At 35.4% G+C, this 20,699-nt stretch overlaps 1 protein-coding gene across 2 annotated transcripts in view; it reads right to left on the bottom strand.

Moving 5' to 3' along the window:
- Positions 1 to 16,902: 16,902 nt before the first annotated feature.
- The window catches only part of dhrsx (dehydrogenase/reductase (SDR family) X-linked), a 43,640-nt gene continuing 39,843 nt past the window's right edge, over positions 16,903 to 20,699 (bottom strand). Inside the window, exon 7 of one of the 2 annotated variants that reach the window (XM_067404099.1) lies at positions 16,903 to 19,343. In XM_067404099.1, the coding sequence (XP_067260200.1) occupies positions 19,161 to 19,343 (183 nt within the window). In that variant the 3' untranslated portion in view covers positions 16,903 to 19,160. Of the gene's footprint in view, positions 19,344 to 19,373; positions 19,838 to 20,699 lie in introns of those variants that run through there. The other variant, XM_067404100.1, reaches the window with a different exon arrangement.

Genomic DNA, 20,699 nt, shown 5'->3' with positions numbered 1-20,699 from the left:
AGGTTTCTCAGGAAATTGAGAAACAACTAACAGAATCCAGAGAACCAGGAATTTAATTGGAGCCAAGTGATCAGAACATTAGAAACAATCTCTGTCTCTCCACTCACATATGCTGATCCAGACCAGCTTTCTGTCTGCATTGCTTGGTGACATGCAAAGCTTGATCAAAGTCCCTTTAAGACAAGTCATTTCACTCGGCGGCCATCTTTGAAATGCCTCTCAGGCATACAAGTGCAGCTCCTATCTCTTTGAATGGGGAAACATCAAATTCTCCAAAGCTGTTTGCCAAGCTTTCAATTAAATTTCATATCTGTAATCACCAGATTTCATCTGACAACAACGGTCTCATTATTTTTTTTCTAAACGCTCGAATCATGACAAAAAAATGAATTTTTTTTGGCTGGATCAAGCTAATGAGACCTAAATGCGCATCTCTTGTGCCTCATTTCTGAGGCGTGCGTCTGACTGTTTCTATAGAAACTGGTGCTTCTAACGGCCGCTGCAGTGACGTGATGACTTTACCAGTCGGCGATTGGCTCTTATTTAGAAGGCGGGATTTATTCTGCCATATTGCGCGTTACACTTTCTCCCATTCAAAACAATACGAGTGACACGTCTTGTGTTATTCTATAGTCTTTGGCTTGATGCTCGGCTTCTTTATGTCAGCAGGGAACACACTACGAGACACGTATCACGACAGCATAACACTGGGTGAGTTCACACAGAACGCATCGTTGCATCTAAAAACGCGAGACGCAGTGCTCAGGAATGGGTTTTAAAAAAGCGAAGCACAGAACGCGAGAGGGTGTCGAGACGCACTTTTGAGACGTGATGCAATAACGGCAATAATGAACAATTAAAACAGTTGGAAAAGTAGCGAATTGGAATAGAAAAATGCCTTCTGTGTGAACGGCCCCTTAGGCCGTGTGTCCACCAAAGCATTTTTCTAGCGGCTAGCGTACTTTTCTAATTGTTTTAAATGGGAGCACTGCATTTTTGAGCCTGGTCTCAATAAAAAAAACGTACCTGTGGGAACGTTTTCGCGAGTCGCAAAATATGTACCAATACATACATATCACTGCAGATTCGTTGTGAAATGTCCACTAGGTGGCACTAAACGCATGTCAATTTTTTTGCCGAAACAGATAAACATGAATATGGTACGTTTTTATGACGTTGGTTTTTAAACGAATCACTGCATTTCTGATTTTAAATTTTGTCCGGTGAGTGGTGCTAAAAGTGTAATGCTCCAATATTTTTTAAAACAACGTTCCACCAACACTACACGTAAACTTACCCGATAGTGTTAACAAAAGCAAATGTGACATTTACATCCATAATCGTGCCGTTTTAGCTTGTTTTGATCTTTTTTTACTGTGATGTGTTTCTCCTGATTCGTAGGCTTACTTGTTCTAAGTCCAACTTCGAATCAGCTAAGCTACCGAGCAAGCTCGTTATGTCAGAAAAGCAAAATGTATGGAGCTGGTTAACCGATGCAAAGTCCAAAATATATTAGTTTACAAATATATTCATGCACTTTGGTAAAAAGCGTTTTTAAGTCATAACATAATATTGTGCTAGGAGACGTAAAAACAAGTCTTTATTAATCCATAATCTGAAAATCGTAACTGTGAATGAAAACGATTAAAAGCGCTTGCTGTTTTACTGCCTCTAGTGTATATTTCTGTTGGAAACTGCAGTAATACGTAGCCTACGTATTGTACGTATTTCTGCGACTCACGAAAATGTTCTCACAGGTACGTCTTTCCATGAGACCACAAAGTGCTCATCAGTAGGCCTATCATTTTTTAGCCAGCCGTCCAATCAGAGTAGAGAAGGGGCGGGACAAATACAACACCAACCAACTGTCACAAAATTCTTGCTGTACAACGACGTCAACAAACAGAACAAAATGGATGACAAATTAATATTGCTGGTCTCCAAACATACATAGAAAGTACTCTACATTGTGTCGACATTTTTAGTCGAAAAGCCTAGGCATTTCAGTTTCTAAAAACGCTTTGGTGGACACACGGCCTTAGTATCACAACACAAGAACACAAGAGACTTCTTTCAAAAATCTTTCAAAAATACTGCCGACCCTAAACTTCTGAATGGTAATGTTTTTAAGGCTGACAGCTGTAATAAATAACTGCTCATTTATCATTGTCCTCAGCATGAATGAACATTAAATAGTGGATCTAGGTGGAAAAAAATAAGCAACGTCCTCTTGGAGCACTGTGACCTTCTCTTCAGATTCTCAGTTCGCTCTCTCAGCCTAAACAAATGCTGTCAAGACCCTGACAGATCTCATCTGGGACGTAATTGAAAACAGTCTTACCACAAAAGGGGCCATATTGATTATATTCAGAGCTCCCTCTGTCACCTGTCATTCAGCTACAAACATATCTGAGCAGCGGCCTATAGAGATTTGTTGATGACATTAATGGGTAAATTCAGTACATTTGGGATCGTCAGAAGAATGAAAAAAGGATGAAGCGTAGTCCTGGGGTAAGGGCTGGTTATGTATGTATGCAATCGTTGCACGACTTTGATGAAAATGAATGCTGAAACCATGAAATTTAGTGTCTATCAAATTAAAACCTCAGCATATAAAAATGTCATTGCAAAATGAAGCAGTATCAATCTCATACAGACATCCAGAGTTATCTGCAAACATCTCTGTTTGGTTGGTTTATTAGTTTCAGCATGAAATTGCATAGCATTCGTTTCTACGGTATACCTAAGAAAGGGACTAAATGGCCATATAATAACATATACATGAATACATGTGATGGTTTTTGGAGTATTACTGTTATTGATATTATATTTAGTTCAAGGATTCAGAAGGGATGCAGATTACATATACTGCTGAAGGAGATGTTCACAGTGTAACTAATGAGAGTACTTCCTGCTTGAATGGTTTAGATGTTTTGATCTACAAATACCCTGAAGCTTGTGATGTTCAGATGTGTGCCCTCTGCTTATCTGTGTTTGAGACACCTAATTCACTCCCATGACACAATATTTCTTTCATAATCCCTTATCAGCCTGTCAATGTTTCTCAGTCATACATATGCATATGAAATATTAGTGCACAAAAAATTATAAAAACATTATTAAACCTTAGGCTAACAGCATTTATCTCTAACAAATGCACAGAATGAGGATATAATGGAAGAAATATTAGCTAAGTGGCAAAAAAGAAGCTTTTTTATTTTGTTGTGGCATTTGTTATAAATGCTTATTTGGGATTCATGAGTACTGACATACTGCATCAGCTAATTTGGCAGAGATGTAACCATGTTATTTTCTTGTTATATTCATAATAATACATCTGGCAAGCAGACAGAGCTGAACAGTGGTGTCTCAAGAGTTTTATAGTTTTTCATCAGAAGCTAAGACACAATTCCAAAAAATATAAAGAAATAAATAAATAAAATCTCTGTAACATATTTCTCAAAACAATTGCCATTACAAAGCCATCAAATAAACCATACACTTAACACTTATTTAAAACAATATGATCATATCACTACTGTATGTATCACCCTAAGGATTATTTTCCCATTATACCTGTTTGGCTGTACATTTTTCTGCTTATCATGACTACTCACCAAATAAATAAATAAAGAAGGTTACACTTTATTTTCCGTCCCCCTTATAGTGTAAGTACGGAAGAGGATTAGGGCCAAACAATAATAAAAAAATAATACCATCTTGAGAAGTTGTTAAATTTTGAGAAAAAAGTCGAGATAAAATGTTCAGAATAAACTCGTAAAATTACGAGAAAAAAATTGTTAAATTTTGAGAAAAAAGTTGAGATAAAATGTTGAGAATAAACTCATTAAATTATGAGAAAAAAGTTGTTAAATTACGAGAACAAATTCGTTAAAAATTTGTTCTCATAATTTAACAACTTTTTTCTTGTAATTTAATGACTTTATTGTCAACATTTTATCTCGACTTTTTTCATGAAATTTAACAAGTTTTTTCTTGTAATTTAATGAGTTTATTCTTAACATTTTATTTAGACTTTTTTCTCGAAATTTAACGAGTTTTTTCTCGAAATTTAACAACTTTGATCTCGAGATGGTTTTATTTTTTTTATTATTGCTTGGCCCTAATCCTCTTCCGTATGTAAGTATACATTTAAGTACTGAGTAATATTAATTAAAAACATGTACTTTTTTATATAATTAGTGTTATGACTAGGGTTTGGCTTGGGGTTAGTTGCATGTAATTATGCATAATTTAGTGTTATTACTATAGCAACTACATGTAAAATGTGTAACAAGGACATTGTAAAAGAAAGTGTTACAAACAATAACTAAACAAATATATGGCCTGGTCATGAAATAACCACGTGAGATTAAATTATTTTCTAATTTTATCTGTATATTATCTTGAAGCTTACACTTTAAGGTAGAATTCACAATACAATAAAATAGACTTAAAACATACAAGATTAACATTAACAATGTTGAGTACATTATTAGTATTCAATTATTAAATAATAATATTAATCTTAGTCATCGACTAAGATTAATAAATGCTTTAGAAGTATTTTTCATTGTTAGTTCATGTTAATTAATGTAGTTAACTAATGTTAACAAATGAAACCTTTTTGTAAAGTGTCACCAAAAATATTATTATATGTAAAGACTATGAATGGCAAATGGAATGGATTTTAGTGTCTTAAAAATTGAGAACTGTATGTATGACCTCTGACCTGGGGTTTAACATGCCCAAGGGTAAGCAAGTCTGCTAATTCAGATTCTGAGCACATGCTCTCCTCCTCCATCTCCCTGCAAAAAAAAAAGAAAAGAAAAATAAAATAAAATAAAAAAAAAAGCCCAGAGGGGGCAAGATACTGTTGTACTGAGACTACCTTGTCACCTCATATTTTCATTATGGAAACGGCTTATTACTCCAGTATTGCTAATCTGAAAGCTTACACAATGGGTAAACAACCACTGCAACAGTTGTGTCAAAATTCATAGCGGCCTCAAGCATTTCTTTAAGACTTACTGGAGACCTTGAATTTTTTTTATTCTATCACCATAAACCAGCTTGAAATGTTGGGTAAAAAGGAATACATGGATTCAGAAAAAATGTTTTTTTATGATGTTACAGAGCTGAATATAAACTCTGGTTGCCTATAAGCTCCTCTGAAAATGTCAAATACATACATACATATATATATATATATATATATATACATACATACATATATATATATATATATATATATAGAGAGAGAGAGAGAGAGAGAGAGAGAGAGAGAGAGAGAGAGCTATAGCATATGCTATTGTATGGATTCTACAAATAACAAATATTTCTTGCTTTTTTGCACTGAAAACATACCAGCATAGGATATTTGGCATGACATGAGGGAAACAAAATATAAAAAAAAAAAAAAAAAAAAAAGTATTTTTAAAGAAAAAAGTTTTTTATTTTTTATTTTTTTATTGACCCCCATCCAGGCAGACAAAAAGAGATTTCTCAAAAGATCCCTTTGTATTAGCAGCACTAATGCTTCTGATTATATCACAAGGACACTTACCTGCTCTGTCAGCCATTAGCCAGTCTGTGTTGCCTGCACTCTAATAAAAACTGATACAAAGAGATTGTGGAAGCCAATCTTGGATCAGAAATTAAATGTTGTTTGCTTGAGACTAGTGGTTGGGTACCTGTTAAAAATGATTGACACCTCAAACAAATAAGGCAATATTTTGATAGCATCAAAGAGCAGCAGTGTTTACAGTTTTTGAAGAACTCAGCTGCATGGAAATAGAAGTTGTGACATCTTTTTTTACATTAAGTCACATCTTCACTTTATATTAAGTGGCCTTAACTACTATGTACTTACATAAAAAAATAAGTACAATGTACTTATTGGGTTCATACTGAATTGCAAAACACATTTTCAGCTATTGAGGTGGGGTACAGGTAAGATTAGGGACAGGTTTGGTGGTATGGGTAGGTTTAAGGGTAGGGGTTAGGGTTAAGGGATGGTCAACAGTGAAATTATAAATGTAATTACAGAAATCAATTACAGATGTAATTACATGCAGGTGTTTTTAAAATATAAGTACAATGTAAAAACATGTTTGTACACAATAAGTGCATTGTATCAAATTATTAATTTAAATGTAAGTACATAGTAGTTAAGGCCACTTAATATAAAGTGGGTCCTTTTTTTCTGTGTAGTGTCATACAGAGAAACTGTATGCCAACAAATGTTGATTGTATGCAGTTGATTATAATCGGATGGACTAAGTAATTGTACAGTTTAAACTGTACAAATATTTGTGCTAAAAACTAGTGTGCTTAGGATTAATATGTCAACAAACACCGGTTTGCAATATCAAGCAGCATAATGGACTGTTTTTGACAACTAAAATAACTGGAAGCGGGCAAATCAGAAGCCTCACACAATGAGCCTCACAAATGGCCGCACCCACTCTTATGTTAAAAATAAGGTGGATATTTGCATGTAAAGTTCTCTTATTTGACCACATTATATTTAGATTTTTCTTTTTTTAAATACTGCTGAAACTGAAAATTAAACCATATTATAAAGTGTCTAATTATTAGTTTGAATGTTCTAGAATAAAAATATCACAGAGAACAAAAGGTCATTATAGGATTTTTCTTCAGTGAAATGAGAGAATAATTGGTAATGCCATTGTATCTCTACTTATGAGATCAGGGTTGGACTCTTAAGAGCTGTTAAATATGGATGATGGCTGTGCTTTGGTTGGGATGGGTGAGGGAAAGAGCGAGAGTCTGAATGTTGAGGCTTATCGAGACAGCATTACCAAGGTTTAAGCAGGCCTGCTGGTTTGTGAAGATAAGGCCTTTCCACAGAGCCTGCTAAGGGGGCACATGAGCTATTAGCAGTGAGCTAGCAGCTCTTAAAATTGCTCTTTTACATGGATCTAGGGCCAGTAGCACTTACCTCAATTCTAACCAGAAACCAGGAAAAGCAGATCTTAGATCAGGTGTGAAAAAGGCCATTTCTGGCAACACCATCGATTGTTGTGTCTCTCAGGCTGTGAGGGATAAGTAGTGGAGAGTTGGCAGAGGATTTGTATGATTAGCGACACAAAGTTCAGCGGCCAGTACACAGAAAGCTTTCTCCAGGACATATAATTACAAAGACCTATTTAGAGAGCCCATTAGAGCCCGATCTGTCTTGACAGGCCAAATTGCCTATTTTTTTTAACTACAAATTATTCAGTGTTGCTCCTATCCTTTTGAGGAGCCCTCAGCAAAATGTTTGTGTGTTTGTAACCTCCAAAATGGAGGTTATCTAGCTCACCATGATTTCTGTCTGAACAAAATTTCTGTCTGAAAATTTAGTCCTAACTCTATCCTCTATCACTACCCCTAAACCTAACCCTTCCCATAACTGATGCTTTAAATGCAGAGAGAAATGATGGGTGAATAACACTGATGTAGAAGCACCTACCCCTGGTTTTAAGCCTAAACTTGACATAAACTTTAAACTTGTCTTACAAATCTGATTGGTTGATTGGAATGTTGATCCAGAAACATGTTGTACTTGGTGAAATCACATTAGTGTATAACATTTCATTCAAAAAGAAAGGAAAAAATTAAAATAAGGATTTGTTTATTGAGTAATGGATGGAATAATGAATGATAAAATTAATTTATTGTAATATATGCGATATAGAAAGTAATAACTCATTCAGGTCACTTTAGACCCATGTTGTATATGTCCAAAACTGTTACTTTTCAGGAACACTGACAGACTTAAAGGGTGACCAATTGCATTGATTTATGACAAAAAATAAAAAAATTATGAAATATATAGCCTAATATATTAAATATAATAAGACTTGCATCCATCAAAATACAAAAGTAGTCTTGTTAAGGATTGAAATGTATGGCAGATGAACAGTTGTCTGCAGTAAATATGTTCCTACTTGCAAAAATTTGCAAATATTAAAGATTTCTATATGGGTCATTTTTGACCCATGTGTGTAAAATTGATGTAGAAACTGTGTTTGTTTATAAAGTAAGAAAGAAAAATTTAACATAATGACTTTTTACAATCAAAAACAAGATATTTAAGGAATACCTGGAATAAATGAATGATAAAAATACATTTCTTTTAAAGATTCAGCAAAGAAACACTCAACTGTTATTAAAATTACATAGGAAATGAATACGGGTCATTTTTGACCCATGTTGCGCATTAGAAGGGTAGTGATACAAAAATGATTTTTATTAAAAAAGTAAGAAAGAAAAAATGTAAATGAGGATTTGTTATGATCAAAAACAAGTTAATTGAAGAATACCTGGAATACTGAAAGATGAAATTAATTTCTTGCAAAAATATAGAAAATAAAAACTCATTTTTGACCCATGTTATGCATCAAAGGGTTAAGACTAAACTTGACATAAACTTTAAACTTGTCTTGCAAATCTGATTGGTTGATTAGAATGTTGATCCAGAAACATGTTGTACTTGGTGAAATCACAGTAGTGTATAACATTTCAATAAACAACAACAAAAAAAGTTACACTCTTACTGTTCCTGGTCAAAAATGACTTAAAAAGCTTAGGTTAAGGAAAATATTGGCAGCAACTCTTTAGTATTTTGCAATAGGCCATATAAGATAAGATAACACTTCATTGAAGCATTGACATTATATATTCAGAAAAGCTTGCTTGACTGAAAAGTATGTGCTTCATTACATGTCATGTTGTGATATGCATGAACTCTTAACACATTATACATATTATATATATATATATATATATATATATATTTTTTTTTTTTGTAAAACATTGATCTAATATCCTGGAGACCTAGAGAATTATTTAATATTGCAATATGTTTAAAATGAATATTTACATATTAAATGTTTAATATAAATTTTATACAGTTGAGTTATAGTTTCATACCACCTGTTATGCTTGCATGACAAGAAATACCAGTACTAGGCTGCTTATAAGAACAGCATGCTGGTTCAGGGGCCCCATGTGTATTTTTAGTATAGAGAGGACCGGCAATGATATAATTGAGTCAGTGGGAAACACTATGTACCAGCTGATCACATATTGACAAGGTGACGCTCCAGCAATTGATTAGATTCAGCAGCGGCTACTTACTTGCCTATGTACGTCTTTTAACAAGCAGATAAAATGTACATATTAGATGGAAAAAAACAGGGTCAGACACGGATCAGAACAGTGAGGCTAAAAGCTGGATTCCAGATGCTGTGGGGCACAAACCGGAGCACAACAGAGGCTATCGAGTGACGGGCAAATTGTGACAAGCCCTAGCAAGCCTGTGACAGTGATAAATTAGAGATAGCCATCCTTTTCAGGAAAACAAACCACAGGGGAACATGGATCAAGTCAAGCACATGCACTCCTTTACACACTAATGTGGCTTGTGGAGACTAATCAGAGATATATGGATAAGACAACGGCTCTTTGATATATTTTTACTAGTGGGTGCAAGACACTATATTTAATTTATGTAAGTGAGTATAGCAAAATAAAGTAAACTGTGACATATTATACCCAACAATTCTTCATACAGTGAATTACCAGTAAAACTGATAAAAATTTGGAACCAAAAATTATTCAGACATTTTGACCTGATCATATTTTGCTTAAGTGTTATTTAACATAATTAAGATTAACACAGTTTAACTCTGAGATCTTGTCATATTTTATTACCATTTTTTTTTTTTTTTAACTATAGTGAAAAAAAACTTTATTAATGAATAAAATGCTCAAGGTGTCTGAATAAATTTTAGTTTGACTGTAGATTACTATGGATCTTATTTATGGTAAGCTTCTCTTTTGCTCAAAATATTTTTGGAAATATAACCATGCAAGATTCAGGGATTTCATTAAGACCAAATCCAAATCCAAAATATAGCTACAAACAGCAATTATCGGGGCCGAGAACCACAGAGGCAGAACGAGGAGCTAAAAATCAAGGCAGCGAGCATCAGTCCTACTTCAAAAATGAGTTTGAAGACATTTGGAGATAGTTTTAAAGGGATAGTTCACCCAAAAATGAAAATTTGATGTTTATCTGCTTACCCCCAGTGCATCCAAGATGTAGGTGACTTTTTTTCTTCAGTCGAACGCAAATTATGATTTTTAACTGCAACCGCTGCTGTCTGTCAGTCAAATAATAGCAGTGGATGGGAACTTCAACTATAACAGTAAATAAAACTTGCTTAGACAAATCAAAATTAAAACCTGCGGCTCGTGACGACACATTAATGAGACGAAACGATCGGTTTGTGCAAGAAACTGAACATTATTTATATAATTTTTTACCTCTAATACACCACTATGTCCAACTTCATTCAGCTTCCTGTTAGTGAGGTCAAAAAACGCGTTCTGTTGACGGAAGTGATGTCTCGCCCATATACTTCAATGAGCGCGAGACATCACTTCCGTTGTCAGAGCGCAATCTGACCTCACGGAAGCTGAACGGAGTTGGACATAGTGGTGTATTAGAGGTAAAAAATTATATAAATACTGTTCGGTTTCTTGCACAAACCGATCGTTTCGTGTCTTAGGACATCAATGTGTCATCACGAGCCGCAGGTTTTAATTTTGATTTGTCTATGGAAGTTTTTTCGACTCTTATTGTTCAAGTTCCCAATCACTGCTATTATTTGACTGACAGACGGCAGCGGTTGCAGTTAAAAATCATAATTTGCGTTCGACTGAAGAAAAAAAGTCATCTACATCTTGGATGCGCTGTAAGCAGATAAACATCAAATTTCCATTTTTGGGTGAACTATCCCTTTAAGCAGAATGGTTGAAGGCCTATAAATACAATCAAATGTGGCATGATTACTTATTACTTTTGACCAACAGGTGGCACTGACACCAAATTTATCTGGTTTAGATTTTTAGGGTGAGATTTTTTCAGACGTTTTAAATTCTATTTAATTCTATTTTCCTGTTTCATGACCACTAGGTGGCACTGTGCCGAAACTGTACAGGTACCCTCAGGCCACGGTTGTCATAGCACACACCAAGTTTGGTCAAAGTATGCTAAAGTGCTGCGGAGATATAGCCTCACATCCATTTTGTTATGTTTTTCGTGCAATTTGCTCTCACGTTAAACAAGAATGGTTTTACAAATTGATTTGAATTCCATGTTTGTTTGTTTTTTTGTCGGCATGGTTAGAAGATGATCCATTTCAATTTTAGTTAAAAAACAACAACAACAACAACAACAACAACAAAAAAAAAACAGATGAACAATCTAGGAGGACTTTGAAAAAGTAGGTTTTCCGGAAAATTCTAAATGGCAGAAAAAAAATTCATGATGGAAAATAACATCATAGGGTGCATTTGAATCAGCTTGAACCATGGAATCAGAGGAAAAAACTCTTATGGTTTAAAAGTTATTAGCATGAGTGCAAATTTGGACAGTTGGTGGCGCTAGTGGGATTGAGTTAGAGACTCCAAAATTGTTGTGGTTAACGTTTAGACTGTTTTCAATATTTGTGCCAAATTTCATAATTTTCACGCCAACGGTTCTATGGGCTGCCATAGACTTCAAGAGCGGAAAAAAGAAGAAGGAGAAGAAAACTAACAGATACAACAGGTATAATACAACCTAATTAGTTAAAACATTAGAGATGAAATGAAACAGCATGCAACACAAGCCAATGCACTCAATACACAGGGTGAATTCTTGTTACGAACGTAATAAAAATAGACTAAACTGGAATTTTTATTGTAATTCTTACCAGTACATTTGCAGTTATCTAAATGTGCCTGTCAGATTATACTGTCTACAGTTTATATTATACCTCTGTGACATGGATAGAAGTGGGGAAAGCACCTTTTAGAACCTAAAATATATGATGCTAACCAAAAAACAACACCTAAGCACCAAAATATATTCATTGCAAGTACATGAATGCAGACATTTCTAGCTACAGTATGCAAGCATGATTTTGTCCTCGCTTTCAAAATAGACACAAAGAAAATACATGTTGCATTCTAAATGTTGCTGCAAACAACACTATGGCAGATATATTACCATAATTTCCCCCAGTTTGCTCTATCAGGTCAACTACTGTCATGCAAGGGCAACAGTTTGAAGACAGTCTTGTTTAATGGCTACCACCGAATATGCTTACTTCCCTAATATATAGTAAAAAAAAAAAAAAGGATACAAAAAAGTCTGAAATTCACAACATTCATAAAGCAATATGCAAAAAAGTACACAAATGGCCTACTACTTCTGGTTAGATTCTAAAGTGCTCATGGACAATTACTATCCCATTAGGCCATGGGAGACAGCAGTGAAGTGACACCGTAGGTCAGATGACAATGACAACATGATCGATGTACTATGTCCGAAGTACATTCATACTACACACATTCATAATATAGAAAATTTCACAAAGAAACTTGCTTAAAAGAAGTACCTACTCAGAGACTATGCAATTTTGGACACAGTGAATGTTTATTTTTATGTTCTTCTATTTCATGTCGCTATGGATAAAAAGCCTCTGCTAAATGCATAAATGAAAATATGCTTATTGCAGCTTACCTAAATAATAACATGTTTGGTTTAGTTATCTGAAGGTTTGCCTCAAAGTTCTTTTTAAATTATTTTTTTTTTTGGTTCACACATCAAAAATGACAGCAGTGAGAAAACATCAGTTAAGAAAGCATCTGATTGATCATAGCAGTGTGGATATGCTTGCATCAGCTCTGCAATTCGGCACTCCATTCAAGCTACGTCATGTTTATTTATATAGCACTTTATACAAACTGCCTTACAATATAAAAAATAACAGTGTCAGTGTTGCTTTATATTAGAAAATTACAGCTTAAATTTTTACTATAAAGGCATTGGATCCATGGTCCACAGATCGATCAGGTCCCGGTCTGCTCCTGGCTCTTGGATGGACTGATCAGTGTGCTTCATCTCCGGAGATGGAATGGTCTCTATCTCTGGGAATCGGATGACTTTGGTGGCCTCGGGCTCGCAGGTGGTGAGAGAGAGAGGCTGCTATGTTTCACCATCCAGCCCAAGTACCCCAGAAGACTCTGGTTCTCAGATTGGAGGAGAATCTGTTCTCAAGGGTCGGTTATTCTGTCACAACATCAAAGCTTTGAAGAAGAAACTCACATGATGAATAAAAAGGAACCAACTTTAATAATAAACTCAATAATAACAACAACACCTTAACGTATAAACGTAATGAGAAGCAACAACAGAATATGAACATAACAGGGGATATTTATACACAGAATAAACGAGGAACTAAATCACAAACACCTGAATGTGACGAATAACAAATGAGTTACCATAGAAACAAATGTGAATTAATACAGACATGACAAAAACTAAACATAACTGTGACAATCGGGGCCTAAACTCAATCGTCCCCTAGAGTTCTAAAGTGTGTTAACAGCTTTTCTCAGTAGCTTTGGTACATTTCTTGAATCATCCTTAAGATCTGCAAACCAGTAAGTGCATTTCTCAAAACAATTCATACAAACAGCACCACAAAATGTATTTACCTGCAAAAGCCTGTAACTTGCTCAAAATCCTTAGTTAAAGGGTTAGTTCACCCAAAAATGAAAATTCTGTCGTTAATTACTCACTCTCATGTCGTTCTACACCCATAAGACCTTCGTTTATCTTCGGAACACAAATTAAGATATTTTTTTTTTGATGAAATCCGATGGCTCAGTGAGGCCTCTATTGCCAACAAGATAATTAACACTTTCGGATGCCCAGAAAGCTTCTAAAGACATATTTAAAATAGTTCATGTGAGGACGGTGGCTCTACCTTAATATTATAAAGCAATGAGAATACTTTTTGTGCACCAAAAAAACAAAATAATGACTTTTCAACAATATCTATTGATGGGTGATTTCAAAACACTGCTTCGAATCTTTTGTTTTGAATCAGTGGTTCGGATCGTGTGTCAAACTGACAAACTGACAAACTGCCATACTGCTGAAATAATGTGACTTTGGCGCTCCAAACCACTGATTTGAAACAAAAGATTCAAAGCAGTGTTTTGAAACCAACCATCACTAGATATTGCTGAAAAGTCGTTATTTTTTTTTTTTTTTGGTGCACAAAAAGTATTCTCGTCGCTTTATAATATTAAAGTTGAACCACTGTAGTCACATGAACTGTTTTAAATATTTTTTTAGTGCCTTTTTGGGAACTGAAAGTGTAAATTAACTTGCTGGCAATAAGGCCTCACTGAGCCATTAGATTTCATCAAAAATATCTAAATTTGTATTCCAAAGATGAACAAAGTCTTATGGGTAATAAATAATAAATGACAGAATTTTCATTTTTGTGTGAAATAACCCTTTAAAGAATTATTTCACTTTCAAATGAAAATTAGCCCAAGCTTTACTCACCCTCAAGCCATCCAAGATGTTTATGACTTTCTTCTTTTTAATGAACACAATCTGAGTAATATTAATAAATGTCCTGACACAGCCAAGCTTTATAATGTCAGTGAGCAGGATCAGCGAGTATGAGTTGAAGAATGTGTCTCCATCCACATCCATCCATCATAAATTGGCTCCGGGGGGTTAATAAAGGCCTTCTGAAGTGAAGTGTATATATATATATAAAAAAGGAATATTTAACAAGTTATGAAGTAAAATATCTAGCTTCCTCCAGACAGCCTTCAATATTCAATGTACGAAGAAAGTGTAAAACTCTCGCAGTTCAAAATGCTTACACTCATTAAAACTTAACGGACATGAGGCCAGTTTACACTTTCTTTGCACGTTGAATATGGAAGGCAGTCTGGTCGAAGCTAGATATTTTACTTCGTAACTTGTTAAATATGGATTTATTTATTTATTTTTACACAAATGCATCGCTTCACTTCAGAAGGCCTTTATTAACCCCCCGGAGCCGTGTGGAATATGTTTATGATGAATGGATGTGGATGGAGACACTTTCTTCAGCTCATACTCGTTAATCCCACTCACTGACGTTATAAAGCTCGGATGCATCAGGATATTTATTAATATTTCTCCAACTGTGTTCATCAGAAAGAAGAAAGTCATATACACCTAGGATGGCTTGAGGGTGAGTAAAGCTTGGGGTAATTTTCATTTGAAAGTCAACTAATCCTTTAATCTTAAAAGTATTTATGTCAATGAACATATCAGTGCCATCAGAATAACAAGTCCATGTGTCATTGTTCACAAACAAGATAGTTAAAATATATTGTCACTATAACTGTACTCTGTCAGTATTTTCAGATGTAAACTATGGCTACGATTTTGATGACAGTGACTGAAAGATAATACATTTCAACAGTACAAATGTACACATTACTCTGTGTGGGATATTGATTGCAAGAGACTGGGCAGGTTTTGAGAATTTCGGATGTGATCTGAGAAATGTTCCAAAGCGACAGAAAAACTGTAATGCCAGACCAAAGAAAGACAGCACATTAAATACGTTCAAACAATGTGTTGACCAAGTGTTTGCTTCTGAGTACTTGTGTGAAGTATGTTTGTGGCCTAACTCTTATCTTAAAATCTTAATCCCTAAATAGATTATATGGAATAAAAATCAAATGAATCATTAAGTAATGCAGGTAATGAAGGAATAGGTGCAAAATTAGAAGTCTACATCATCAAGTGCTCGCATTCAAAAGCATCACTTGAAATGCAATCAAATGTTTTAGTTTTAAATATGTGAGCGAGGTGAATCTTGCATATCGTTGCGTGTGCTTGAGAGTGGGTGCTAGGATGTGCTTTAAGATGGATGTCCTACAAACTGCCAAAGGCATTCATAACAGAAAAACCTAAACTGAGTCATCCTCTCCTGTAGAGGATTTCAGGTCACAGCACACACATGTTGGATTTCCATGATTTCTGGGGACTTTCCATAGACATAATGATTTTTATACTGTACTTTAACCCTACCTCTAAACACAGCACTCATAGAAAACTTTCTACAAAACAGGTAAAACATTTTTTTTTTCTTTTTTCAAAATCATACTTTCAAATATTACATGTGAATATGCATGACAGAACTTGTTTAAGTATTAGCAAAAGTTAAAGGGTTAGTTCACCCAAAAATTTAAATCTGTCATTTATTACTCACCCTCATGTCCCAGACAGCAACATAGTGTGGGCCAGATCCGGCCCACCTCTGGTATATGTGGATTACACGTGGACACTATGTTGCTGTCAGGGGTCGTTCCACACCCGTAAGACCTTCGTTCATCTTCGGAACACAAATTAAGATATTTTTGATAAAATCCGATGGCTCAGTAAGGCCTGTATTGACAGCAAGATAATTAACACTTTCAATGCCCAGAAAGCTACTAAAGACGTATTTAAAACAGTTCATGTGACTACAGTGGATCAACATTAATGTTATGAAGCGACGAGAATACTTTTTGTGCAAACTGCCAAAGTCATGTGACTTTGTCACGTCATAAGTGTTTTGAAACTTAAATAGTTCATGTGACTTTGGCAGTTTGATACGTGCTTCGAACCAATGATTCGAAACAAAAAGATTTGTAAAGCTTCGAAGCTTCATGAAGCAGTGTTTTTTAAAAAAATCACTCATCACTAGATATTGTCTTCATCTTATTTTTTTGCCACACAAAAAGTATTCTCGTCGTTTCATAACATTAAGGTTGAACCATTGTAGTCACATGAACTGTTTAAAATATGTCTTTAGTAGCTTTCTGGGCAGTGAAAGTGTTAATTATCTTGCTGGCAATGCAGGCCTCACTGAGCCATCAGATTTGATCAAAAATATCTTAATTTGTGTTCTGAAGATGAACAAAGGTCTTACGGGTGTGGAACAATCCCTGGAACGATCATCAGATTTCATCTTAATTTGTGTTCTGAAGATGAATGAAGGTCTTACAGGTGTGTAATGACATAAGGGTGAGTAATAAATGACAGAATTTAAATTTTTGGCAGCACCCTTTAAATAATTTTCAGTGAAATGCCTGACAGAAAGGGTAAATGTAGCCCTTTTTTATTTCTATTCAAGTTAACAGAGCACGTGGTTCGTATGGCTTCTGCTCTGTGTCTTTGAAACGGCAATTGACCGACCCTGAACAATTTTTAAAACCCACACAACATTAATTGGATTTGACATCCCATATTTTCATTTACACTTCACCATTAGCAGAACATTAGCAGGAGAGAGAGAGAGAAAAAAAGAAAGAAAAAAAAAACAGCTACTGCAATAGGGAAATCAGTGTTTTTATTTAGACAAGAGCCTTAGAAGAGAAACTCATTCACTCTGTTTTCTACAAGAGCTGAAGATGAGACACTTCAGAGTCTCCTGGCAAGATAATGCTGCACTCTTTTCTTCGTCTTTATCCCTCTCTTTCACACACACACAAATGACAGAAACATTGGGCTCATTCACAGTGCATGTGGCTGAGGAGCTAAGTATGCAAAATCCTCTTTGCACATTTTGTACTAAGACTGTTTCTCGATTCATTTATCATCAACCATTTGGTGCCTCCAAATATTGTTATTAATTCATTTTTCAGCGTCACAACCATATAATTAATCTATTGGATCATTATTATCTGTGCATGGAAGTTAATTACACTTCCTATAATGCTAAATACATTATAATACAGCAGCACTTCCATTAGTGCATAATTACAGTACCATGAGCAAAACTAGAATGATGATGATAAAAGCAAATTCTCAAAAGCAATTGTCTCTCATTGACCCAAAAGCTTCATAACCCATTCATTGTACAATAAAGAAAAGGAACAGAATTAGTTAGGAGATGCTTAAATGTCTGCATGGGCACGCATTTGGTCAACCGCATGACTGACGCCACATAAAACACACAAATGACAGGCACATTTTAACACCAGTACATTTAAATTAGAATTTAACAGGTCAAGGTAGCACTTTATCCAAAGCAGCCAAAGTCGAGACAACACCTCCAAGTTGTTACAAACACCAGCAGGTAGAAAGTAACTCATTTTACAGTACTTTTATATATTGATATTTATGAAGCGACATCTCCTATTAGAAAACTTTCCAAGACTCAATCAGCTGTTTTGCTATTGCACATTGACCTTGGATAAATATATATTAAAAAATTAATAATAAACATAGCTGGAATATATTTAAAAGTTAAGACTCAACATCTCAGAAAAGTGCACATATTTTAAATGTCTGCTCAGAAGCAAGAATAAAATGAAAAAAGAACACCACTACCACATTATTACACATTGGAATCACAAATTCTAAGCACATCACAGTCACAAACAGAACATTTGGGTGAAATATTCCCCTCAGGGAGAAAGAAGGTGGATGAAGGTGAGGCACCTGGCATGAGGGTAGCAGTCTCTTTTGTGGAAGATTCAAAACACAGTATTGCAAATTGCACAGTGGAAGAATGAAAAATGAAGGGCTTAGCCAGACAAATGTCCTTAGCCTTTCTTGCAGTTTGTGTTTAGAGAATTAGATGCGGTAGGCAGAGGCAGGAATGACACTGACTGATGGATGGAATAACCCAGTGTAGAAGCCACTAAAGATATATAACTATACTAACAAAGAAATACATAAAACCCCAGCGCAGCAACAGAGAGAATCAACAGAGATAGGCTGGTATTTGCCCAGTTTAGAGAGCTTGAGATTTCACATTTAATCATTTTATCCTCCGTTTGTCTTTAGTCTGTTGACAAATTCCAAAGGAAAATCAGTGGAACAGCCATTGCGACGGTCCTGATTCATTAAGCACTCAAAAAGGCTTAGCAGAGTACAAGATAGTAGATTATTAGACAAAATCATTGTTTTATTAGCTTAGTTCAGGAAAACAAAACTGTTCAGAAAGTTCCCAAGTCAGAAGAAGTGGAGGAAGAGAGAGGTTTTAGGTTGGAAAACAGTGCACTTGTTAGTATTGGTCATGTATTGTTGAGGTAAAGTCTTCAAGACTTTAAAGGATGGCTTGTGTGAACACTAAAATGGTAATGAGATGGTTTAAAAACCAAGGGACGGTTTCAGAGAATGAAAATTTGGCAAATAGGGATACTAACTTAACTTAAGGCAGGAGGTTGAATTTTTTTCAGGTGGACGTTTTATGAACTACAAGTTGAGAGCCAAGGTCTCGGTGATCAGGAGCGCAGTGCTCTCAGGTCTTTTGGAGACCCACTAGAGCACAGCTTTCTTTCCACAGCTTGGTTTGCAGCTGTTCATCGCAAGACAGCGCTGAAGACTCCGTCTTCCGACCGTTGTACAGATACAGTCCTCCGGTCCCCTCGAGCTCAGAGGCAGCTGCAGCGTAGATAGCTGTGGATGCTCCTTCTGCAGGCGTCTGTGGATGGACAGGAATCAGAGATGAAGTCAACACAGCTGTGGGCACATTAAGAATATTTAATCAGAGATGGATATATGACATATTAAAGAAGGGCAGAAAAGATATTCCTGATTCCTGGAACAAAAATCCTAATTTTCAATTTCTGCTAGACTCGTTGACTTTCTGTCGTCCTTGTACGTGACAGCCATCACAACATTCCTCCTGGTGCGTGTTTGCAGTTGTAATAGTGTTCTTATATTTGTGCTGTAGTGCTCTTCTCGGCACTTGAAGTCTAACCCTAACACTTGACATATATCCTTAGCTGCAAGCTCTGGTAATTGCCACTTATATGTGCACTTTTTTGTAAGTTGCCTTGGTAAATATTCTAGTTGCAAAAAAATAGTATTGTATTTGTATTAAAACTTTCAATTTGTCATTTTATAACACTTTAGAACAGGGGTTGGGAATGTTGATCCTAGAGGGCCATTGTCCTGCAGAGTTTAGCTTCAACCCTGAAAAAAAAACAAAAAAAAACACTCACCTTCCTGTAACTTTAGTAATCCGAAAGACCTTGATTAGCTAAACTCTGCAGGACAATAGCCCTCCAGGATCAACATTCCCCACCCCTGCTTTAGAATAAGGTTTAATTCGTTAACATTTTTTTTCTCCTCAGCATTTATTAGGTCAGGGGTGTCAAATCCCGCTTCTGGGGGGTCCAAGCCTCCAGCCTTCCAACTTGCCTGGAAGTTTCTAGCAATCATGACGACCTTGATTAGCTGGTTCAGAAGTGTTTAATTAGGATTGGTGCTAAACTGCAGGATAGTAACCCTTCAAGAGCAGGATTGAAGACCTCTAATGTAGGTTAATTTATAAATATACTTTTGTTGATTGTTAATTAATATTTGTTTACAATATGTTAACTTTTTAAAGAGGCCATGTTATTTAAAGAGGCCCTTTTACAAAGTAAGTTTTTGGGGCCTACTTGAATAGGTTTTCATGCTTGAATGTTCAAAAAATGTTAGTTTTTAAAAATGTTTTACATTGTTGCAGCACCTCTCTTCTCAGTCTGTCAGTAACACTCTGTGTGTGTTTCAGAAATGTCACGTCCCTTACCATAACCGCGAGTTTCAACACTACTAACGGTACTAGGCTTTGCCCTCCCCCCACTTTTTCTTTTTTTTCATGTGCCTTGCCCTTGGGCAGGAATTATTTAAATGAGGAATATTGTGATGTCTACATTCCTGGAGGAAAATTCAAGACTAAAATCGAAGCATTTCAGGGAATTCAGAAACATTGCTTACTGGTAGGAAGAATAACTCCGATTAATTAAATTCAATGAATTCAAATGCAATTAATTAACTGATTTTTTTTTTA

Source organism: Chanodichthys erythropterus, chromosome 12, assembly GCF_024489055.1.
Source record: "Chanodichthys erythropterus isolate Z2021 chromosome 12, ASM2448905v1, whole genome shotgun sequence".
Taxonomy (NCBI): domain Eukaryota; kingdom Metazoa; phylum Chordata; class Actinopteri; order Cypriniformes; family Xenocyprididae; genus Chanodichthys; species Chanodichthys erythropterus.
This window is presented reverse-complemented; position numbering and strand designations above follow the sequence as displayed.